The 21108-nt window shown below is 37.1% G+C and overlaps 1 protein-coding gene across 3 annotated transcripts in view; it reads right to left on the reverse strand.

Moving 5' to 3' along the window:
- Positions 1-21108, reverse strand: part of F8 (coagulation factor VIII) — a 103748-nt gene that overhangs the window by 46324 nt on the left and 36316 nt on the right. For all 3 annotated transcript variants that reach the window (XR_007106340.1, XM_047535389.1, XM_047535390.1), the window contains exons 10-14: positions 19657-19750; positions 17696-17910; positions 15226-15376; positions 13616-13825; positions 9994-12817 (exon numbers count right to left, since the gene is read on the reverse strand). Coding sequence is in view for 2 of the 3 variants with exons in the window: in XM_047535389.1 (XP_047391345.1) it covers positions 9994-12817; positions 13616-13825; positions 15226-15376; positions 17696-17910; positions 19657-19750 (3494 nt within the window). In the remaining variant the exon portion in view is untranslated. The remainder of the gene's footprint in view (positions 1-9993; positions 12818-13615; positions 13826-15225; positions 15377-17695; positions 17911-19656; positions 19751-21108) is intronic.

A 21108-nucleotide genomic window follows, 5' to 3' on the forward strand; every position in this document is an offset into this window, starting at 1 on the left:
GTATTTCAACAGACTTTTCTTTGGATATAACATTAACTGGAGCAAAGGTAACCACCATGCTCAATTTGCGAATACCAGTCTCCACTTGTCCCACAAGGATGGTACCAATACCACCAATTTTATAGACATCTTGAAGTGCCTAATATAAAGGCTTGACAGTTGGACAAGTTGGTGACAGGACACAAACTGGAGGTATGAGCAGCATGATTCCAGTAGCACTTGTGTCTTTACAGGTGACTTTCCATCCATTGAACCATCCCTGGTTCCAGCATGTTGTCAGAAATCGTGACAAAACACTACTGTGTTGGGATTGTATCCAGTTTTCTTAAGGTAATGCTGACTTCCCTAATGATTTCCTCATATCTCTTCTGGCTGTAGTGTGGCTTAATGGAATCTATTTGTTAGCAACAACAATTAGTTGTTTCCCACCCAGTGTGTAAGCCAAAAGGGCATGCTCACAAGTCTGCCCATCCTTGGAGATACCAGCTTCAAATTCACCAACACCAGCAGCAACTATTAGAACAGCATGGTCAGCCTGAAAGGTCAGCATGAAACCATGTTTTTGATAGTCTTTATGTCCTGGGGAATTAATGATGGTCACATGGTACTTTGTGGTCTTAATTGTCCACAGGGAGATATCAATGGTGATACGATTCTCATCCTCAGCTTTCAGTTTATCCCAAAACCCAGGCATACTTGAAAGATCCCCTTCCCATCGCAGCAGCCTGCTTCCTAATTTTTTAAAATATTTTTAATTTGTTGATAGTCCTTTATTTTACTTATTTATTTATATGCGATGCTGAGAATTAAACCCAATACCTCACACATGCTAGGTAAATACTCTACCACTGAACCACAACTCCAATCCCCTTCTTAGTTTTTTTGATGATTCTTTGTTTATTACTCCACATTTGTAGATTAGATGGTCAGTAGTGGTAGACTTTCTCAAATCTTTAAGTCCAATGACAATGATGTTGACATGAATCTTCTCCTTTCCCAATTTTGGCTTACATTTTGCAGTGATTTTATGATATCTGTGTTGTAGAAGACATGTTGTGAAAAAGTAATCCTATACATATATATATTAATTTTAAAAAATTACCATTGTTTATACAAATAATGCTTATTTATGTTTATCCACAGTTACCCTGTCTTTGTTCTTTACTCCTTTTTGCTTCTCACATCTTCTGTTGCAACCACTTTTAGAGTAAGTATAACATCACACTATTTTTAATGAATCTTTGGTATCAGGGAAGTTTGTTTCTTGTTGTCTGAAAATGTCCTTTTTTCACCTTCATTCATATTTTGATGGGTATACAATTCTAGGTTGAAAATTATTTCAATGCATCTACATATCACTACTCCATTTTCTACCTCTATAAATTTTGTTTAGCTCATCAAAAATTCTTAGTCTTTGGAGATCCAAGATGGCGGACTAGAGGGTGACTGCATCTCCTGTCGCTCCAGAACTCAGGATTCAAGAAGGGGAGGCACTGAGAGACTCGGACCAACATAGAGCCACATGGTGAGTCTTTCCCACTGGGTGAAGCTCGGCCGGGCAGCAGGCCCGGACAGGGGCAGCTTCTTGGAGCAGGGCAGGGCACTGAGAGTCTTCCCCAAGCAGCCCTGCTCTCTCCGGCAGCAGGCTTGATCCACAGCCAGCTTCTCGGAGCAGGCCGCCCAGTGAGAGCTTTTCCGCACAGAGCCAACCCCAAGCCCTGAACCCAGCAGCGGGTCCCAGACCGCAGGCGGCTTCTGGAACCAAAGCAGGTCAGGGAGAGGCTTTCCCTGAGCAGCCTGACTCCCTCAGGAGGGGGCAGGCCCGGTCTATAGCCAGCTTCTAGGAGCAGGCCCGCCCAGTGAGAGGATTTCCACGCAGAACCGGCCCCCAGCCCTGGAACCAGTAGGGGGCTAGGGGCAGCTTTCTTCAGAAGCACTGCATTATCAAGTTCCTCCAAGACTCCAGGCTACTGAAGGCTGGGAGGTGATATACTGGAAATCTATAGGGACACTAGAAGCCAATAGAGGAAATCTGCAATATCTCAGAGTCCCACTGATATCTGACCAATATGAGAAAACAAGGGAAGAAAATGTCCCAAACAAACCTAGATATTATATCAATAAAACCCAATGACAGCACAGCAGAAGAAATGTCAGAAAGGGAGTTCAGAATGTACATAATTAAAACAATCAGGGAAGCAAACGATGAGATGAGAGAGCAAATGCAGGCACTAAAGGAAGAGATGAAAGAGCAAATACAGGCATTAAATGATCACACCAATCAACAGTTAAAAGAGCAAATATGGGAAGCAAGAGATCATTTCAATAAAGAGTTAGAGATACTGAAAAAAAAAAAAAACAGAAATCCTTGAAATGAAGGAAACAATAAACCAAGTTAAAAACTCCATAGAAAGCAAAACCAATAGGATAGAACACCTGGAAGACAGAACCTCAGACATTGAAGACAAAATATTTAACCTTGAAAACAAAGTTGAACAAACAGAGAAAATGGTAAGAAATCATGAACTGAATCTACAAGAATTGTGGGATATCATGAAAAGGCCAAATTTAAGAATTATTGGGATTGAGGAAGGCTTACAGAAACAAACCAAAGGAATGAACAATCTATTCAATGAAATAATATCAGAAAATTTCCCAGATCTGAAGAATGAAATGGAAAAACAGGTACAAGAGGCTTATAGGACTCCAAATATACAAAATTACAACAGACTCACACCAAGGCACATTATTATGAAAATACCTAACATACAAAATAAAGACAGAATTTTAAAGGCTGCAAAAGAAAAGAATCAAATTACATTCAGAGGGAAACCAATAAGAATATCAGCAGATTTTTCAATCTAGACCCGAAAAACTAGAAGGGCCTGGAATGACATTTACCAAGCCCTGAAAGAAAATGAATGCCAACCAAGAATCTTATACCCAGCAAAACTTACTTTCAGATTTGACGACAAAGTAAGATCCTTCCATGATAAACAAAAGCTAAAGGAATTTACAAAAAGAAAGCCGGCATTACAGAACATTCTCAGCAAAATATTCCATGAGGAGGAGATGAAAAACAACGATGCAAATCAGCAACGGGAGGAACTAGCCTAAAAGAATAGCCAAATAAAGGAGAAACCAAATCATGTCAAAAAACAAAAATGAGTCAAATGACTGGGAATACAAATCATATCACAATAATAACCCTGAATGTTAATGGCTTGAACTCATCAATCAAAAGACATAGACTGGCAGATTGGATTAAAAAGAAAAATCCAACAATATGCTGCCTGCAAGAGACTCATCTCACAGAAAGAGATATCCATAGACTAAAGGTGAAAGGATGGGAAAAAACATACCATGCACACGGACACAGCAAAAAAACTTGAGTATCCATCCTCATTTCAGATAATGTGGACTTCAAGCCAAAACTAGTCAGAAGAGAAAAAGAAGGACATTACATGCTGCTTAAGGGAAGCATAAATCAGCAAGACATAACAATCATAAATATCTATGCCCCGAACATTGGCTCATCCATGTACATCAAACAAATCCTTCTCAATTCCAGAAATCAAATAGACCACAACACAATAATACTAGGCGATTTTAACACGCCTCTCTCACCACTGGATAGATCTTCCAAACAAAAATTAAATAAAGAAACCATAGATCTCAATAACACAATCAACAATTTAGACTTAACGAACATATATAGAATATACCATCCAACAAAGAACGAATATACTTTCTTCTCAGCAGCACATGGATCCTTCTCTAAAATAGACCATATTTTATGCCACAAAGCTACTGTTAGCAAATACAAGAAGTTAGAGACACTACCTTGTACTCTATCAGATCATAATGGATTGAAGTTAGAAATAAATGACAGAATAAAAATCAGAAACTTCTCCAATACCTGGAGATTAAATAATACATTATTATATGATGAATGGATAACAGAAGACATCAGGAGGGAAATAAAAAAATTCTTAGAAGTAAATGAGAACAAAGACATCATATCAAAATCTCTGGGACACTATGAAAGCAGTACTTAGAGGAAGATTTATTTCATGGAGCGCATTCAACAAAAGAAGTAAAAATCGGGCTGGGGAGATAGCTCAGTTGGTAGAGTGCCTGCCTCGCAAGCACAAGGCCCTGGGTTCAATCCCCAGCACCGCAAAAAAAAAAAAAGAAGTAAAAATCAACAAATAAACGACTTAACACTACAGCTCAAAGCCCTAGAAAAATAAGAGCAGACCAACACCAAAAGTAGTAGAAGACAGGAAATAGTTAAAATCAGAGCTGAAATCAATGAAATTGAAACAAAAGAAACAATCAGAAAAATTAACAAAATAAATAGTTGGTTCTTTGAAAAAATAAACAAAATTGATAGACCCTTAGCCACACTAATAAAGCGAAAGAGAGAAAAAACTCAAATTACTAAAATTCAGAATGAACAAGGAAATATCACTACAGACACGAGTGAAATACAAAACATAATTAGAAGCTATTTTGAAAATCTATACTCCAACAAAACAGAAAACCTCGAAGACATCAACAGGTTTCTAGAGACATATGAGTTACCTAAACTGAACCAGGAGGACATACACAACTTAAATAAATCAATTTCAAGTAATGAAATAGAAGAGGTCATCAAAAACTTACCAACAAAGAAAAGTCCAGGACCAGATGAGTTCTCAGACGAGTTCTACAAAACCTTTAAAGAAGAGCTCATTCCAATACTTCTCAAAGTATTCCATAAAATAGAAGAGGAGGGAACTCTCCCAAACTCATTCTATGAAGCCAATATTACCCTGATTCCTAAACCAGACAGAGACACATCGAGGAAAGAAAATTTCAGACCAATATCCTTAATGAACATCGACGCAAAAATTCTCAACAAAATTTTAGCAAATCGCATGCAAAAATATATTAAAAAGATAGTGCACCAGGATCAAGTGGGTTTTATCCCAGGGATGCAAAGTTGGTTCAACATCCGGAAATCAATAAATGTCATTCACCATATCAACAGACTTAAAGTTAAGAATCATATGATTATTTCAATAGATGCAGAAAAAGCATTTGATAAAATACATGCTCAAAACACTAGAAAAAATAGGGATAGTGGGAACATTCCTTAACATTGTAAAGGCACTCTACGCTAAGCCCATGGCCAATATCATTATAAATGGTGAAAAACTGAAAGCATTCCCCCTAAAAACTGGAACAAGGCAGGGATGCCCTCTTTCACCACTTCTATTCAACATCATCCTTGAAACTCTAGTCAGAGCAATTAGACAAACCAAAGAAATTAAAGGGATGCGAATAGGAAAAGAAGAACTCAAACTATCCCTGTTCGCTGATGACATGATTATATATTTAGAGGAACCCAGAAATTCCACCAGAAAACTTTTAGAACTCATAAATGAATTCAGTAAAGTAGCAGGTTACAAGATCAATGCTCATAAATCCAATGCATTTTTATACATAAGTGATGAATCTTCAGAAAGAGAAGTTAGGAAAACTACCCCATTCACAATAGCCTTGAAAAAAATAAAATACTTGGGAATCAATTTCACAAAAGAGGTGAAAGACCTCTACGATGAGAACTACAGAACACTAAAGAAATTAAAGAAAACCTTAGAAGATGGAAAGATCTCCCTCCCATGTTCTTGGATAAGCAGAATTAATATTGTCAAAATGGCCATACTACCAAAAGTGCTATACAGATTCAATGCAATTCCAATTAAAATCCCAATGACGTACCTTACAGAAATAGACCAAGCAATTATGAAATTCATCTGGAAGAATAAGAAACCCAGAATATCTAAAGCAATCCTCAGTAGAAAGAGTGAAGCAGGGGGTATTGCAATACCAGAACTTCAACTATACTACAAAGCAATAGTAACAAAAATGGCATGGTATTGGTACCAAAATAGACAGGTAGATCAATGGTACAGAATAGAGGACATGGACACAAACCCAAATAAATACAGTTTTCTCATACTAGACAAAGGGGCCAAAAATATGCAATGGAGAAAAGACAGCCTCTTCAACAAATGGTGCTGGGAAAACTGGAAAACCATATGCAACAGAATGAAATTAAACCCCTATCTCTCACCCTACACAAAACTCAACTCAAAATGGATCAAGGACCTCGGAATCAGACCAGAGACCCTGCATCTTTTTTTTTTTTTTGACCCTGCATCTTATAGAAGAAAAAGTAGGTCCAAATCTTCAACTTGTTGGCTTAGGATCAGACTTCCTTAACAGGACTCCCATAGCACAAGAAATAAAAGCAAGAATCAAGAACTGGGATAGAGTCAAACTAAAAAGCTTTCTCTCAGCAAAGGAACTATCAGAAATGTGAAGAAAGAGCCTACAGAGTGGGACAAAATCTTTGCCACTCATACTTCAGATAGAGCGCTAATTTTCAGAATATGTAAAGAACTCAAAAAACTCTACACCAAGAATACAAATAACCCAATTAACAAATGGGCTAAGGAAATGAACAGACACTTCACAGAAGAAGATGTACAATCAACAGATATATGAAAAAATGTTCAACATCTCTAGTAATAAGAGAAATGCAAATCAAAACTACCCTAAGATTCCATCTCACCCCAATTAGAATGGCGATTATCAAGAACACAAGCAAAAATAGGTGCTGGTGAGGATGTGGGGAAAAAGGTACACCTATACATTGCTGGTGGGGTTGCAAATTAGTGCAGCCACTCTGGAAAGCAGTGTGGAGATTCCTTAGAAAACTTGGAATGGACCCACCATTTGACCCAGCTATCCCACTCCTTGGCCTATACCCAAAGGACTTAAAATCAGCATACTACAGAGATACAGCCACATCAATGTTCATAGCTGCTCAATTCACAATAGCCAGATTGTGGAACCAACCTAGATGTCCTTCAATTGATGAATGGATAAAGAAACTGGGGCATATATATACAATGGAATATTACTCAACTATAAAGAATGATAAAATTATGGCATTTGCAGGCAAATGGATGAAATTGGAGAATAGCATGCTAAGTGAGATAAGCCAATCTCAAAAAACTAAAGGACGAATGTTCTCGCTGATAAGCGGATGAGGACATATTATGGGGGGTGGGAGGGGTTAGTGTTAGGATTAGGGTTAGGTTTAGGGTTAGGGTTAGGGAAGGTGGCAAGAATGGAGGAAGGAAGGACTGTATAGAGGGAAAAGAGGGGTGGGAGGGCTGGGGGGAAGGGAAAAATAACAGAATGAATCAAACAACATTACCCTATGTAAATTTATGATTACACAAATGGTATGCCTTGACTCCATGTACAAATAGAGAAACAACATGTATCCCATTTGTATATAATAAAAAAAATTCTTAGTTTTTATTGTTCTAATCTCCATTTCAGTTGTTTCTGGTCTGATATTTGTTATTTCCTTCTTTATGCTAACTTTGGTTTTAATGCAGGCAAGATGGTTCTAACTCAGAGCCTATTACCTCAGGAAAAGTGCCTGTTGATTCACCCTTTAACATTCATTTCCCACACTTTTGGGCGGCCAGGCTAACACCCAGGGATCTTATTCAGTGCATTGTCCTCTGTGACTGTACATGGCTCTGGGCCCTCTTCCCTTCCTTCCCCAGAGCTTATCTGACATTTCATGACACCCCAAACCAATGTTCTTCTGCAGGAGCAAATAATGTACCCACCAGGGCTTTGCTTTGAGTGCCTGCTGAAGCTGAATTTCTTGTTATTGATTCTTTCTAATAAGCAAGCCCTCTGTTGCCACTGTGAAGCAAAAGGTCAGTTCATTCAGATCATTTTTCACTTTCAATGACTGCAATTCAATCTGTATATTTCCATTTACATTTATGGTAGGCTTATTAATACAGAAAGGAATATCTGATGGACAAGGCCTCTCCTTCTTCATTCTTTTCTTAAGGCCATTTAATAATTTGTCCTCCCTCTACCTGCTCTGCTTTTGCCAGGCAAGAGTCCAGGGTCTCTCTTTTGTTCCCTAAGCCTGGTGGCTTTCAACTGTAGTCCCAACAACTTGGGAGGCTGAGGCAGGAGGATCACTTGAGCCCAGAAGTTTGAGAGCAACCTGGGCAACAAGATGTGACCCCAACACAAAGAAAAAAAGACATCAAAGGAACAGACAGAAAACAGACCCCACAGAGCTACCACCACATAAAGACTGAAGTTCCCATTCCCTCTCTGTGTTGGACAAGCTGGTAGTAGGAAGCTCAGGGAAGGATGGAGGTAGTATAGTGACTAGGTTAATAGGCTTGCAGGTCTTGGGAAACTGAGTTCCTCTTGAGGGAACCACCTCCTCATCCTAGGTCAGCCTCTGATTTTATTATTTCAATAGTGTTTTATTATTACAGAACTGGTGCATATGTAGTGCTAAAGAATTTGAAAACATAGGTGAATTACCCTTTTAAAAATAAAGCATCACGTTATGGCATCTGGAGTGACATTTTGCTTTGTAACCTGCTCTCCCCACCCCCAATCATCTCCATCTTTCCATTTTGGTAACATTTTCATCTTATCCTATATTCAGTTCATAATTCAATTCTGGTTATTTTAGCCTACAAGATCCTGCAATGGATTAGATGTGGGTAGAAAAAGAGGAGTTAGGGATAACTTTGAAATTTGAGATCTGAGTAACTAAAACAAAGGAATGGTCATAAATAATAACATGATTGATGTTTATAATATTAATCCAGTGGAGAGGAAGAAATTGATGACATAAGAGAGAAAAGAGAAATTTCTGGAGCAATTTTTATAAGGGGGGAAGAAATGAGGCCAAGTGAAAAACTGGTGGTGTTGGCCTTATTTAAGTGCACAGATGGTCCATTTATTGTCATGAGTGTGAGACAGAGCATGTGGGTACAGATGTCAATAAATGTGTTCAAGGCAAGAGTGTTGAAGATTTAATGAAAAAGCAGAAATGTAACATAGATCAAGAAGAGTTGGAAAGTCAATGGACTAGAGAAATATTCTAGGGCTGCTGTGCAGCAGTGAAGGCTCACTTGAGATAGAAATCAAGGGGATCTACTTTTCCTCAAGGACCTATTATCTGACTAATGTTGCCTCTACCACCTTGTCTTCTCCCCAAACACCATACCTTGAATTCTCAAGTCGTGTTCACCCCATTTTGTTCGTCAAGCATACGAAAATTGTCCCATTCTCAGGGATTTTGCATATTCTGCTCCTGATAAGGATATCTTCTCTCACAGCTCCATTAGTTAGCCTCTTATCATTTAGGGCTCAACTCCTCAAAGAGACTTTCTCTGACCACCACAGGAAAAGTACTCCCATTCACTCTTCACCATATTATTCTATTCTGTTTTCTGAATAGCACCATTGAAATTCTCTTATTGTCTACTAATTTATTATCTCTTGCTCTCCCCAAGAGAATGTAAGCTTCTACTATGCTGCACTCCAAAGTCTACAAAAGTACACATATCATATAACACTTCTTGACTGACTGACCTCATGTTTGTCTTCCAAATTTGTCTGTGCTTTCTCTCCCTTGATCAGCCTCCTTCCACTCCCCTAAAACTCAGGTTACCCCATTTTGCACTCTGGATCCCCCATACCTTAGAAAACAATCCTTCCTACACCTTCAACCTCTTCACTACATGCTTCACTTCTTCCTCCTTCCCCTCTCAGGGCTCTTTCATAAGAATAAGATTTCTTCTGCAGCTCATGGGGTTGAGCAATGAAGTTGACTTTTGTCCCCATTGCTGCTTCTTTTCCCTGACTCCTCTACTCCTCTTGTAAACCCCTCTTTGGAGTAAGAATTTTACAACATCTTGATTTGCCATCATCTACTCTCATTCCTCAGCTTCATCTAGATTGTTTGCCACCTGGTTCTCAGAGTTCCTCTGTAAAGCAATCTTTCTCTGCTACAAATTGGGGGTGCCTTTCTTACCATTTCAGCAGCTGGTAAAGTCAAAGGTCACAACAGCAGGAAAATAGATAGATTCATACCTGTTTCTTAGAACATGAGATCTACTCATTCCATAGTCCCAGAGTCGTTCCACTGCAGCAATAAAATAATGTCGTGTTTTCTTTTGAAAGCTGCGGGGGCCCTGGTTTTCATCCTCACCATAAATGTCAAAATCTTCCCTCTTTGTTTCAGTTGAGATGGTATCACCATAGTCAATGTCTTCTTGATCTAATTGAAGAGTAGGACCCAGAAGCTTGGATGGAGTCTTTTCAGAGCTTTCCGTTGTCACTGTAACAAAGGGTACTTCTCCAGGTCTATTTGTTTTATTCCATTTGTTAGGTTCTAGTGTTTTCTGAAGAAGAATATTTTCCATGAGATCCTGGCCAGGAAAATCATAACTAGTTTCTCTAGTTAAAAGATCTTTCTGAGAAGTGGGAATTTTAAGAAGCAATTCAACTTTGCCAGATACTTCGGACAGGACTGGTTTCAAGAGAACATCACTCTCATTATACTTATATGTGACTGAGTTTGTGGCACTTGTCATGAAACCAACCTTTCCTTGATCTCCGATCATCTCCAAAGGTGGGATGGATAAGGAAAGGTTATTTCTTTTTGCTCCTTGTAATAAATGACTGCTTTCTTGGATGCTAGAACTTTTTGTCCTAAAGAAATAATTGTAGGCTAGAAAATGAGAAGAATTTTCTTGAGATGGGATCCTGGTCAGATCTGTAGGTCTAATTGATGGAAATGTTGATATCTTTGCAATGGGCAATGTAGAACTATTCATCTGAGTGACATCATGACTCTTCACAGGAAAATTGGATAAGGGAGACTGAATAGTGGCTTTCTCCTGCTTTTCACTATCGTCTACCTGTGTGAGGATACTCTGAGTCAAATATTTCATGTTTTTAGATGACTGGTCTGAGCTGTCATTTGCAATCAGTCCATTTTTAAGCTTTATTTCTTCTAGTGGGAGGATGAATTGCTTCAAGACTCGCTTACCATGTTGAGCAATAACATTCTTCTGACTTGGATTAAGAGACATCCTCGTAGTGGCTAGATATTTCTCCATCATTTGCTTGGTTTGATTCCCCAAGCCTTCCAAGTTTGTTTCCTCTTCCTCCCCTCTTTTTGATAAATGGGCCATATGAATATCTACTCTATTCCTTGAATCATTTAATGACTTGGTGTCATATGTTCCCTCATCTAAACTTGCATTCTGCCTAGTACTCAGTAAGAAAAAGTTCTTTAGGAAATTCTTAGTGCCAATCAGTGTATACCCCTGAGGCAAAACTATATTCTCTTGAATTAATGCTTCCTTCTTTTCTATATCTTCCTGAATTTTTTTTTCTTGATTGTTTGTATCATTTTCTTGTACATTAATCAAGCTAGTAAGAAATATGCTCCTGTTGCTTGGAAAAATCATTTCTTTGATTTCTTTGTCCTTTGTAAATTCATTTTCTTCTGTTACTAGTTTATTCTTCTCTGGCATGAAATTGTGATCTTTTACAGACTTTCCTGATGCTAAGGATATTAATTGCTTCAGTCTAGGCCATTGCCCAGAGTTCAGGAAGTTCTTTCCATGGATTTTTTGCTGCCAATTTGCTGATTCTGGCAAGAACAGCATCCTAAAGAATGACACTTGTGGCTTTTCGGAATCTGGTGGCACAGAACCTCCACTTTTTTGGTGACCTATTTCCATATTATTTAATGAAGCAGTTTTATTTGACACATAATTTATCCTCAAATCTGGAATATTTTTGTCCATTAGCATTTTATCTTGTATCAAAGATGTCATTTCTTCAAACCCAGTATTGTTTTCTAATACAGTGTCTTGCCAGACAGATGTACTATTCTCAATTAATGATGTTGGGCTGTCGGTGTAAGTTTTTCCATTAGATGTTGAATTATTAGATATCTTGTTTGTTTTTATCAAAGAAATATTAAATTTAAATAAAGCATTATCTTTGGTCAACAAAGAAGTTCTATGAGTGCTTTTCTCTTTAATTAATCCATTACTCTTCATTGATGATACATTTTTTCCCAGTGAATTTTCTTGACTATTCATTAAAGCTGCTTCCAACAACTTGGAATCATTTCTTTCTCTCAAGCTCAGAGGTATACCAGAACCAATAAGGGGAGATGAACTTGTGCCAAGTAAAGTGGTGCTTAACTGACTACTAAAGTTAACTGGCATATTTGGGGTTCCTAAGGAACTTGTCTTTTCAGGACCAGCTGCCAAGTTTTCTGATAGAATTGTTGGTGGAATCATTAGATTCTTTGGTGAACCAGAAACTTTTAAATTGAATTTCTTCAAACTTACTGCTGTAGTTGTTCCCAAATTCTCATCTGATCCTAATTGGAGGCCTGACTCAGGAGTAGATACTGTGTCCTCACCATGGTGGAGCTCGGGCCTGAGGTGCACCATTTCAGATGGGCCTTCATTACTGTCTGTTGCTCCAGGTGAATGATCATCAGGAATAGCCTCATACATGGATTTTTGAAGATCAGATAAGGATAACCCACGTGAAGCAGGACTTTGTCTCAAGAGCATCAAAAAATCATTGGAGACATTTTGTACTTTGATGGTCCCTGTTCTCTCTTCAAACTGAGGGTTAATCTTCTTTATGTCATTTTCTGGGATTGAGGTAACTTTGAATTGCTTCCTAGGGTTTGGGTGCCTTGAATTCTGGGAGAAGCTTCTGGGTTCAATAACATTGTTTTCACTAATCAGATATGTTGGAAAATCTTCATATATGTCCTCATAATAATCACCAGTCTTCCTGTCACAACTAGAAACCTTCAGTAAGGCCGTCATGCCTCTGTTCCGAAAGTCTGAGTTGTGGCATCCCAGAACCCACAGACCTGGAGATGAGAAAAAATAAGACACTGGTTACTCATAATCCAGGCTTGAAGTCAGTTCTGTGTTAAGAGGTTCTCTCCCATTTTTAGATAAATGAAAAAACATTGGTCAAGACCAGTATATCACAAGTCATTGGGTTAAGTTCTTGACACATGTAACATTCCAATGATGCTGATAAATGTGGTTTTTGCATTGCTGCTGTTGTGCCATGCTTGTTTGTGACCACAAAAGGGCTGTAATTAAAAATGTAATAAAATGGATATATGTGATTAATACACACAATAATGAAGAGTGTTAAAATAGTCACACAAAACTCTCTGATGCTGATAGTGATTTAAGGAAGGGTTTTATATAGGTTAAATATTATTTCCATATAACCAAAGTTTCTAGAGTCAGACTTCTTGCATTCAACTCCTAGCTCTACTATTTACCAGTTGTGTAACTTTGAGCAAGGCACTTAAGTTCTCTGAGCTTCTGTTTTCAAATTTGCAAATGAGGCTAATGGTATCTATCTTTTCATGCTATATATTCAAATCACATAACACAATGTGCTATGGTTTGGAAGCAGTTTTCTCCCAAAAGTACATGTGTTAGAAGCTTAGGAAGTCATAGCATTGGAAGACAGTTGAACCTTTAGGAGGTGAGGCTTAGTGGAATGTCCTCAGCTCACTAAGGGTATGTCCTAGTGAAGATTAAGGAAGTTCTCATGTAACCTCTTGGCAGTTCTCAAGAGAAGGTTGCTTTTATGCCTGAGCTTGGCAAGTGAAGCAATTCCAGCTGTTGTTATATAAATAACTAACCTGGGTTTTCCATAGACATGAAGACAGTTTCTCCTGAGAATGGGAATAGAGTAAGTGTGTCTTCATAGACCATTTTGTGTTTGAAGGTATATCCAGAGAAGAAGACAGATAAGAAGTTGGTCTGTGCTCCAACACTTAGAATGTACCAGTATGCCACCTCATGCAAACAAACCGATAACTGCAAACTATCAAAAACATAGCCATTGATACCTGCAAAACAATGGGGAATGAGAGGTTTAGAAGTACTCTGGATTTATTATTTTGAATTGTGTCTTCTCAGGGTCTTCCTTCTGTGCATGTACATTCCTGGTATATCTGTCTGTCCAAATCTCCTCTTCTTACAAGGATGCCAGTCAGGTTGGATTATGGCCCACTCTAACAATCTCATTTTAACTTAATAAACTTTAAACATATTATCTCGAAATTCAGTCACATTCTGAAGCACCAGGGTTAGGGCTTCAACATATGGGGTTCAACTCGAAAATAAAATGGATAAAACTCAGAGACAAGAGGCATAGAACTAGATGATAGAAGTCACATACTGCAAGGAGAATATAATCCACTGTATAAAATTTCAGGGTTCTTAGACAATGTCCCCATCCATTTTGTCCAGGATTTTTAGTTGCATTCAGTGAAATAGATACAGTGACATGTGCTTATTCCATCTTAATCAGAATTGGAACTTCAAAAGGCATATATTTTTAATTTTAATGAATGCAACCAGATTTATTTCAAAAAGAGTGTATCAGTGATCTACTAGCACTGTATGAGAATACCTGTTTACCCATATGACCACTAGTAATAATGGTCTTATAATTTTGCAAGTCTGCTAGGTATAAAGTACTATCTCTTCGGTATTCTATATTCCCTTTTCCTGTATGATAGAGAGATTGAAATTTTATCATGCTTTTGACTATTCAATTTGTGTGTATATATAAACAACACACATATGTATATATGTGACAGGATGAGTTGTGTCCCTTCCCAATTCAGATGTTTAGTCCTAAAGCCAGTACCTCAGAATATGACCATATTTGGAAATGGGTCTTTAAAGAGGCAATTAGTTAAAGTAAGGTCATTAGAGTGAGCCCTAATCACCTTATATAAAGAGATTAGGATACATGCAGGTAGAGAGGGAAGATCACATGATGATACAGAGAGAAGATGGCATCTACAAGGAAAGGAGAAAGACTAAAGACAAAACCAAGCCTGCCAACACCTCTATGTCGGACTTTCAACCTCCAGAAGTGTAAGACAATACATCTCGGTAATACTTCATTCTGGCAGTCCTAGAAAATGAATATAATGATATAGTATATGATAGTATTATTATGGAGAAAATTTTTTCAAATCAGTGATCTGGGTATGGAAGGGTTAATGGAAAGGAGTTATATAGAAGGAGATAAAATAAAACTAAATGGGAGAGGACAACCAAGTAAACATTGAAAGGAAAAATGGCGACTGGGTTTTTTAAATATGTATTATATGATTACATAATTTTAAAAAAATATGCCTCTTACATGGTATTTAAATGCATTCATTATCTGGACATCAGTTCGGTGACATCAATTTCCTTTTATCCCACTGGACTGAAGTGATGCTTTACTCACTGTGCATGATGTTGGAGGCTTGGAATTCTGGATCATGGAGCTGTACTCCCGCTGCATTTGGGAGAAAGCGTTGCATATTTTCTGGGAGGTACCAGCTTTGGTTCTCATCAAATACAGAAAACAGGATGACGTTTCTTTTGTCTGACATCATCTATTAATTACATGTATTGAAAGAGAGAAAGAAATGCTGCTGATATTGTGAGGCAAGAACTAGCAGTCTATGATGGAAGCAATGACGTATACGTGATATATCTAAGCTTTTGGTTCAGTCGCATTTCCTCTTAGGATTTCTGTTACGGCATATATCAGGACCTGGGAATGGGGATGGGTGTTACAAGCAGTGAATGTATGTTTAGGCAAGAGGGTGACTGGATCCACTAAATTGAGTTTCTTCTGGCCCCAAGGCCATATGCTGGCTGATTTTTTGGTACAGTCTGTAGTGTCATTCTCTCCATGTTCTGATTACAGGTTTAATTCTTTAAATACCCATTTGGCAACTACCTTTTTAAAACAAGGCTACCAATCTTTAAAAAAACAAAAATAGAAAAACAGACAAAATAAGGAGAAGTACAAAAACAATGATCAACACTATTACCTAAGTTTTCTGTTTTTAAACAAATCAATTTTTCAGAACAACAGTTTGTATAGTGAACCAAATTTATGAGTTAGTCACTTGCTAATTGAGTCTTGTTATAATTTGGATCTGGAATGTCCCCAAAAGGCTCATGTGTTGAAGGTTTGGTCCCCAATGCAGTCAGGTTCAGAGGTAGAGCTTTTGGGAAGTGACTGGATCATGAAGGTTTTGACCCCATCAATGAGTTAATCCATTTGATGTTTAATAATGTCAATGGATTATGAGAGGTGGTGAAAGTGGTAATAGGCAGAGACTACTTGCAAGAAATAGGTTACCCTCCTCTCTGTTTCTTCACTGCCGTGAAGCGAGCAGCTTTTACTCTGCTACAACCTCCCCACCATGACATTTTCCCTCACCATGTGCCTATAGCAATGGGGCCAAGTGACTTACGGACTGTAACCTTTGAAATAATTAGCCAAAAAAAAATCTTTCCTTCCTTTAAGTTGATTTTTCGGGTGTTTTGTCACAGCAACAAAAAACTGATTAACACGAGTCTTCTGAGATTTAATGTATAAATCTCACTAATATACATAAATTTCATTTTGCATAACCTATAGTTATAGAAACAAAAATGCTCAGGAAGGAAATTGGAGAACACAGAGGTATATTTCAGTGCTCTTTCAAAAACTAGTACTGAATTGGAACACATTATCTTCCTTACTAATATAATTATGTCAAAATGAACCCAAATATTATGTATAACTATAATGTACTGATAAAATTTTTTAAAAAGAAAATGTAAATACCAGATAAAAGACAAAATCTTATAAAAATCCATGCTTTGTTTCACAATGCAATTTTAAAATTGTAATCATTCTTTTTATTTCTATACAATCTAGAAGAAAATGTGGTATATATACACAATGGACTACTACTCAGCCATAAAGAAGAATGACTTGATGACTTTTATTAGTAAATGGATGGATTTGGAGGAGAATATCATGCTAAGTGAAATAAGCCAGTCCCCGCAAAACAAAGGCTGAATGTTCTCTCTGATATGTGAATGCTAACACACAATAAGGGGGTGGGGAAGAATAGAAGTTCACTGGATTAGACAAAGGGGAATGAAGGGAAGGAAGGGGAAAGGAATGGGAATAGGAAAGACAATAGAATGCATTGGACATAACTTTCCTACATTCATATGAATATACCACCAGTGAAACTCCACATCATGTACAACCACAAGAATGGGATCCTAAATAGAATCAGTTATACTCCATGTATGGATAATATGTCAAATACACTCTACCATCATGTATATATCTAAAAAGAACAAATAAAAAACAAGGTAAACTAAAAAAGGTAGCAGAAAATCTATAATCAAGAAAAATGCTAACCATATTCTGAAATATTTTATATATTTCCCTATATATTTCTCAATAAATATTTATTGGTCTCCTACTAAGTGCCAAGCACTGTGCTAGATGCTATACACATACTAAATTTAAGAATTGAGGGTACATCTAACTGGCAAGTTTATTATACCAAATTCAAATGCAGTAAAAACTAAGTTGTGGGAAGTCATCCATGGCCAGCAAATAAAACCAGGCTTGGTGAGCTGTCAGACATGGAAACCTCTCTCCCAGGAACTGGCAATCACTGAGAGATTGTTTCAGATTGCCTGGAGTTTCTCTTGCCCATGCTAGACCTGTGACAAGACTCGACACCAAGTGAAACCCAGCTTATTTCTTTTATTGAACTATACAGCAGACTACTATATTTTCTGCAGGATATAGGAGGGCATACACAGAGAGTATAGGAAATATCTGGAAGTTCATATGTATCTTATTCCATTTTTCAGTTTCAAACCCAGAACTTGGAAAGGATAAAACTCACCTGGTTTCCTCTTTGATCTACAGATTCTTTGTAGCAGATGAGGAGAGGCCCAATGAGTCCAGAAGCTAGATCTCTCTCCACATTAATGAAACTAGAGTAGTATCGGGTCAGGCATCGAGGATCTGACTTAGTTGGCCCATCTTCTACAGTTACTGTCCATTTATACTTGAATATGTCTCCTGGCAGAATTGGCAAATCCTTCAAATGTTTTACACCTACCCACACCCAAATCCAGAAATAACTCAATTAGAATATAACAAGACACATATTAGTAATGTTAAATTGAATGGTTTGGCCTAAAACTGGTTCCATACGTATTTTAAGTTTGTCTAAAGTTTTTCTTTAAATAGTATTCATGTTGTTATTGCAAAGGTTCTACAAATCTGTACGTATGTAAGAAATTTCTCAGTAAATGGAAACTAAAATGGGCCCTAGTATAAGATTTACTAAATTTTTTATCAATAAAACTGGGTTGAGCAGACTTTTGTTAGCATGTTAAGCTTGAGATGAAGCAAGAAAGTCCGCCTCCTATCACAAATAAATAGAAATAATAACGTTTTTAAATATTTTAAATATTTAGCTAAAAAATGTATGAAAAAGAGCCAACTGCAGTGGCACACACCTGTAATCCCAGCAGCTCAGGAAGCTGAGGCAGGAGGATCTCAAGTTCAAAACCAGCCTCGGCAACTTAGGTGCTAAGCAACTCAGTGAGACCCTGTCTCTAAATAAAATATAAAAATAGGGCTGGGGATGTGACTCAGTGGTCGAGTGCCCCTGTGTTCAGTCCCCAGTGCCCACACATCTCCCCCAACACCACAATATATATATATATATATATATATATATATATATATATATATGAAGAAGAAAGATACTCTAAGGGCCAAAGGGGAAAACAAAGACATTAAAGAGAGTGGCATCCCAGGTTGATTGATCACATCCAGTTGATGTAGAGAATAAGGAGGAGAGAACTTATTTGATTTTTAATAGTAAAATCACAGGAATTGTAAATAAGAGAATAATCACAGTTCTGAAATAATCATATTTATAAAAAGTAACTTATTTTAAATATACAAATGCCATTTTTGGATTTTAAATTTTTAGAATAGATATTTAAACAAAACAAGCAAATATATAATGTGGGAAGTTAAAAAAAATTAGCACCATAAGCAAAGTTTTAGAGATTTTGAGATAAAACACGAAAAATCTAAAACAGAAATGATTAAAAATCAATGCCTCTAGGAAGTGGAACTTACAGCCCTTCCATAAATTGAAACTTAAGCAGCTATGATTTTGATAAAATAAATCATCAAAATTAAAGTTTAGAAGGAATACATATAGCATCCAATTCATTAAAAGGAAAATATTTATACCCAAAATACCCCAAAATGAGTAACAAGTTAAAATAATTGTAATTAAAATATAAAATTACCAGACTATAAACAAGCATATCAATATAACACAAACATGACCAGGTTAAAATCTCCAATTGATAGATGGTTATTGGGTAAACTAATAAAAGCCATACATAAGCTTTTTATATGGATATGACCTAACACAAATTTAACAAAAATATGAAAAATAATGTTAGGGAAAAGATAAACTAGTGAAGCATATGTGGCAATACTAAATTACTAAAAGTAATTCAATTTAAGGATCATAAAAGAGAACCAAGGACATTTTATTGATAAAAGGTGCAATCCATGACAAAGATATATCATGAATCTTTAAGCAACAAATAATGAAATTAAAAGTAGAGATATCACTAGATATCAAAAGTGTGGAATGTAACCAAAAACTAAGCTCAGAAAAAATATGACCTTCATGCCAGAACAATCAGCTTTAAGATTTTAGGGCGCTTAAGTGTTGCAGCCTAAAGTTACACCACATCAACTCTAGGAATCCTTAGGGGTGTCTTACATAAGCTATCAAAGAGTCACTTCAGGTACTTTTGCTATTACCTTTTGGCAATCTCCCTGAGTATAAAGGACTGACATCAGTGATTCCATGAGGGTAGATATTATATGGCCGGCTTGCTTGGTTCTTAAATATAATCTGAAAGTATAAATGAGATATAAGATCATACCCTAAGAGAAGTAAGATCAACAAGAAAACTGTGGTCTGTCTCCAGAAAAACAAAAGCTGCCTTTATCCATATTATAGAAATTGATCCTAGATAAAATTTAAAACTGTTCTTTTCATGAAATTGCTTAGACTACTTACATTTCTCACTGAAGGCCCCTTTGCATCTATTTAAAAATGATTTCAATTGTTTCAATACATATTTCCTGCACTTTGTCATGTGAATTGCATAAGGACACTGATTCCTGAGAGGGAAACAGTGATTCAGATGATAAAATGTTCATTGTATGGGGAAACATGACTAGGAGGACAGTTGATTATAGCATCAAGCAGGAGTGGCAAGTGGTATCATCTGATTGAAAGAGATTTAAAGGAGAGGAAGGAAGCAGAGATGAAGATCCATGGGGACGTTTATCCCACCTCTAGATCGGCAGGTGTGTGATATGAAGGTTAAAAATCTACTTTCACTTGCACTCTTGTATGAAAAGCCCATTCATTTGGTAAACCAATTTCTTTTTTTCCCACATTTTTTATTGGTGAATTATATTTGTACATAGTGATGGGATTTGTTGTTAAAAAATCACCTATTTCTTTTTTTTTTATTGTAAACAAATGGGATACATGTTGTTTCTCTGTTTGTACATGGAGTCAAGGCATAACATTTGTGTAATCATACACTTACATAGAGTAATGATGTTTGATTCATTATTTTTTCCCTTCCCCCCCACCCCTCCCACCCCTCTTTTCCCTCTATACAGTCCTTCTTTCCTTCATTCTTACCACCCTCCTTATCCCTAACCCTAAACCTAACCCTAATCCTAATGCTAACCCCTCCCACCCCCCATTATATGTCCTCATCCGCTTATCAGCGAGATCATTCGTCCTTTAGTTTTTTGAGATTGGCTTATCTCACTTAGCATGCTATTCTCCAATTTCATCCATTTGCCTGCAAATGCCATAATTTTATCATTCTTCATTGCAGAGTAATATTCCATTGTATATATATACCACAGTTTCTTTATCCATTCATCAATTGAAGGGCATCTAGGTTGGTTCCACAATCTGGCTATGGTGAATTGAGCAGCAATGAACATTGATGTGGCTGTATCTCTGTAGTATGCTGATTTTAAGTCCTTTGGGTATAGGCCAAGGAGTGGGATAGCTGGGTCAAATAGTGAAAAACCACCTATTTCTTATCATAGTAACACTTTTTCTATTCCTTTCAAATGTTAAAAATGTCTTTCTTTTTCTCCTAAGGCTGAGATTTCTAGTATAATGTTAAATGATGGGTTACCTGTCAGCTGTGTCTTGTCCTGATCTTAAACAGAAGA

This window comes from Sciurus carolinensis, chromosome X (assembly GCF_902686445.1).
Source record: "Sciurus carolinensis chromosome X, mSciCar1.2, whole genome shotgun sequence".
Taxonomy (NCBI): Eukaryota; Metazoa; Chordata; class Mammalia; order Rodentia; family Sciuridae; genus Sciurus; species Sciurus carolinensis.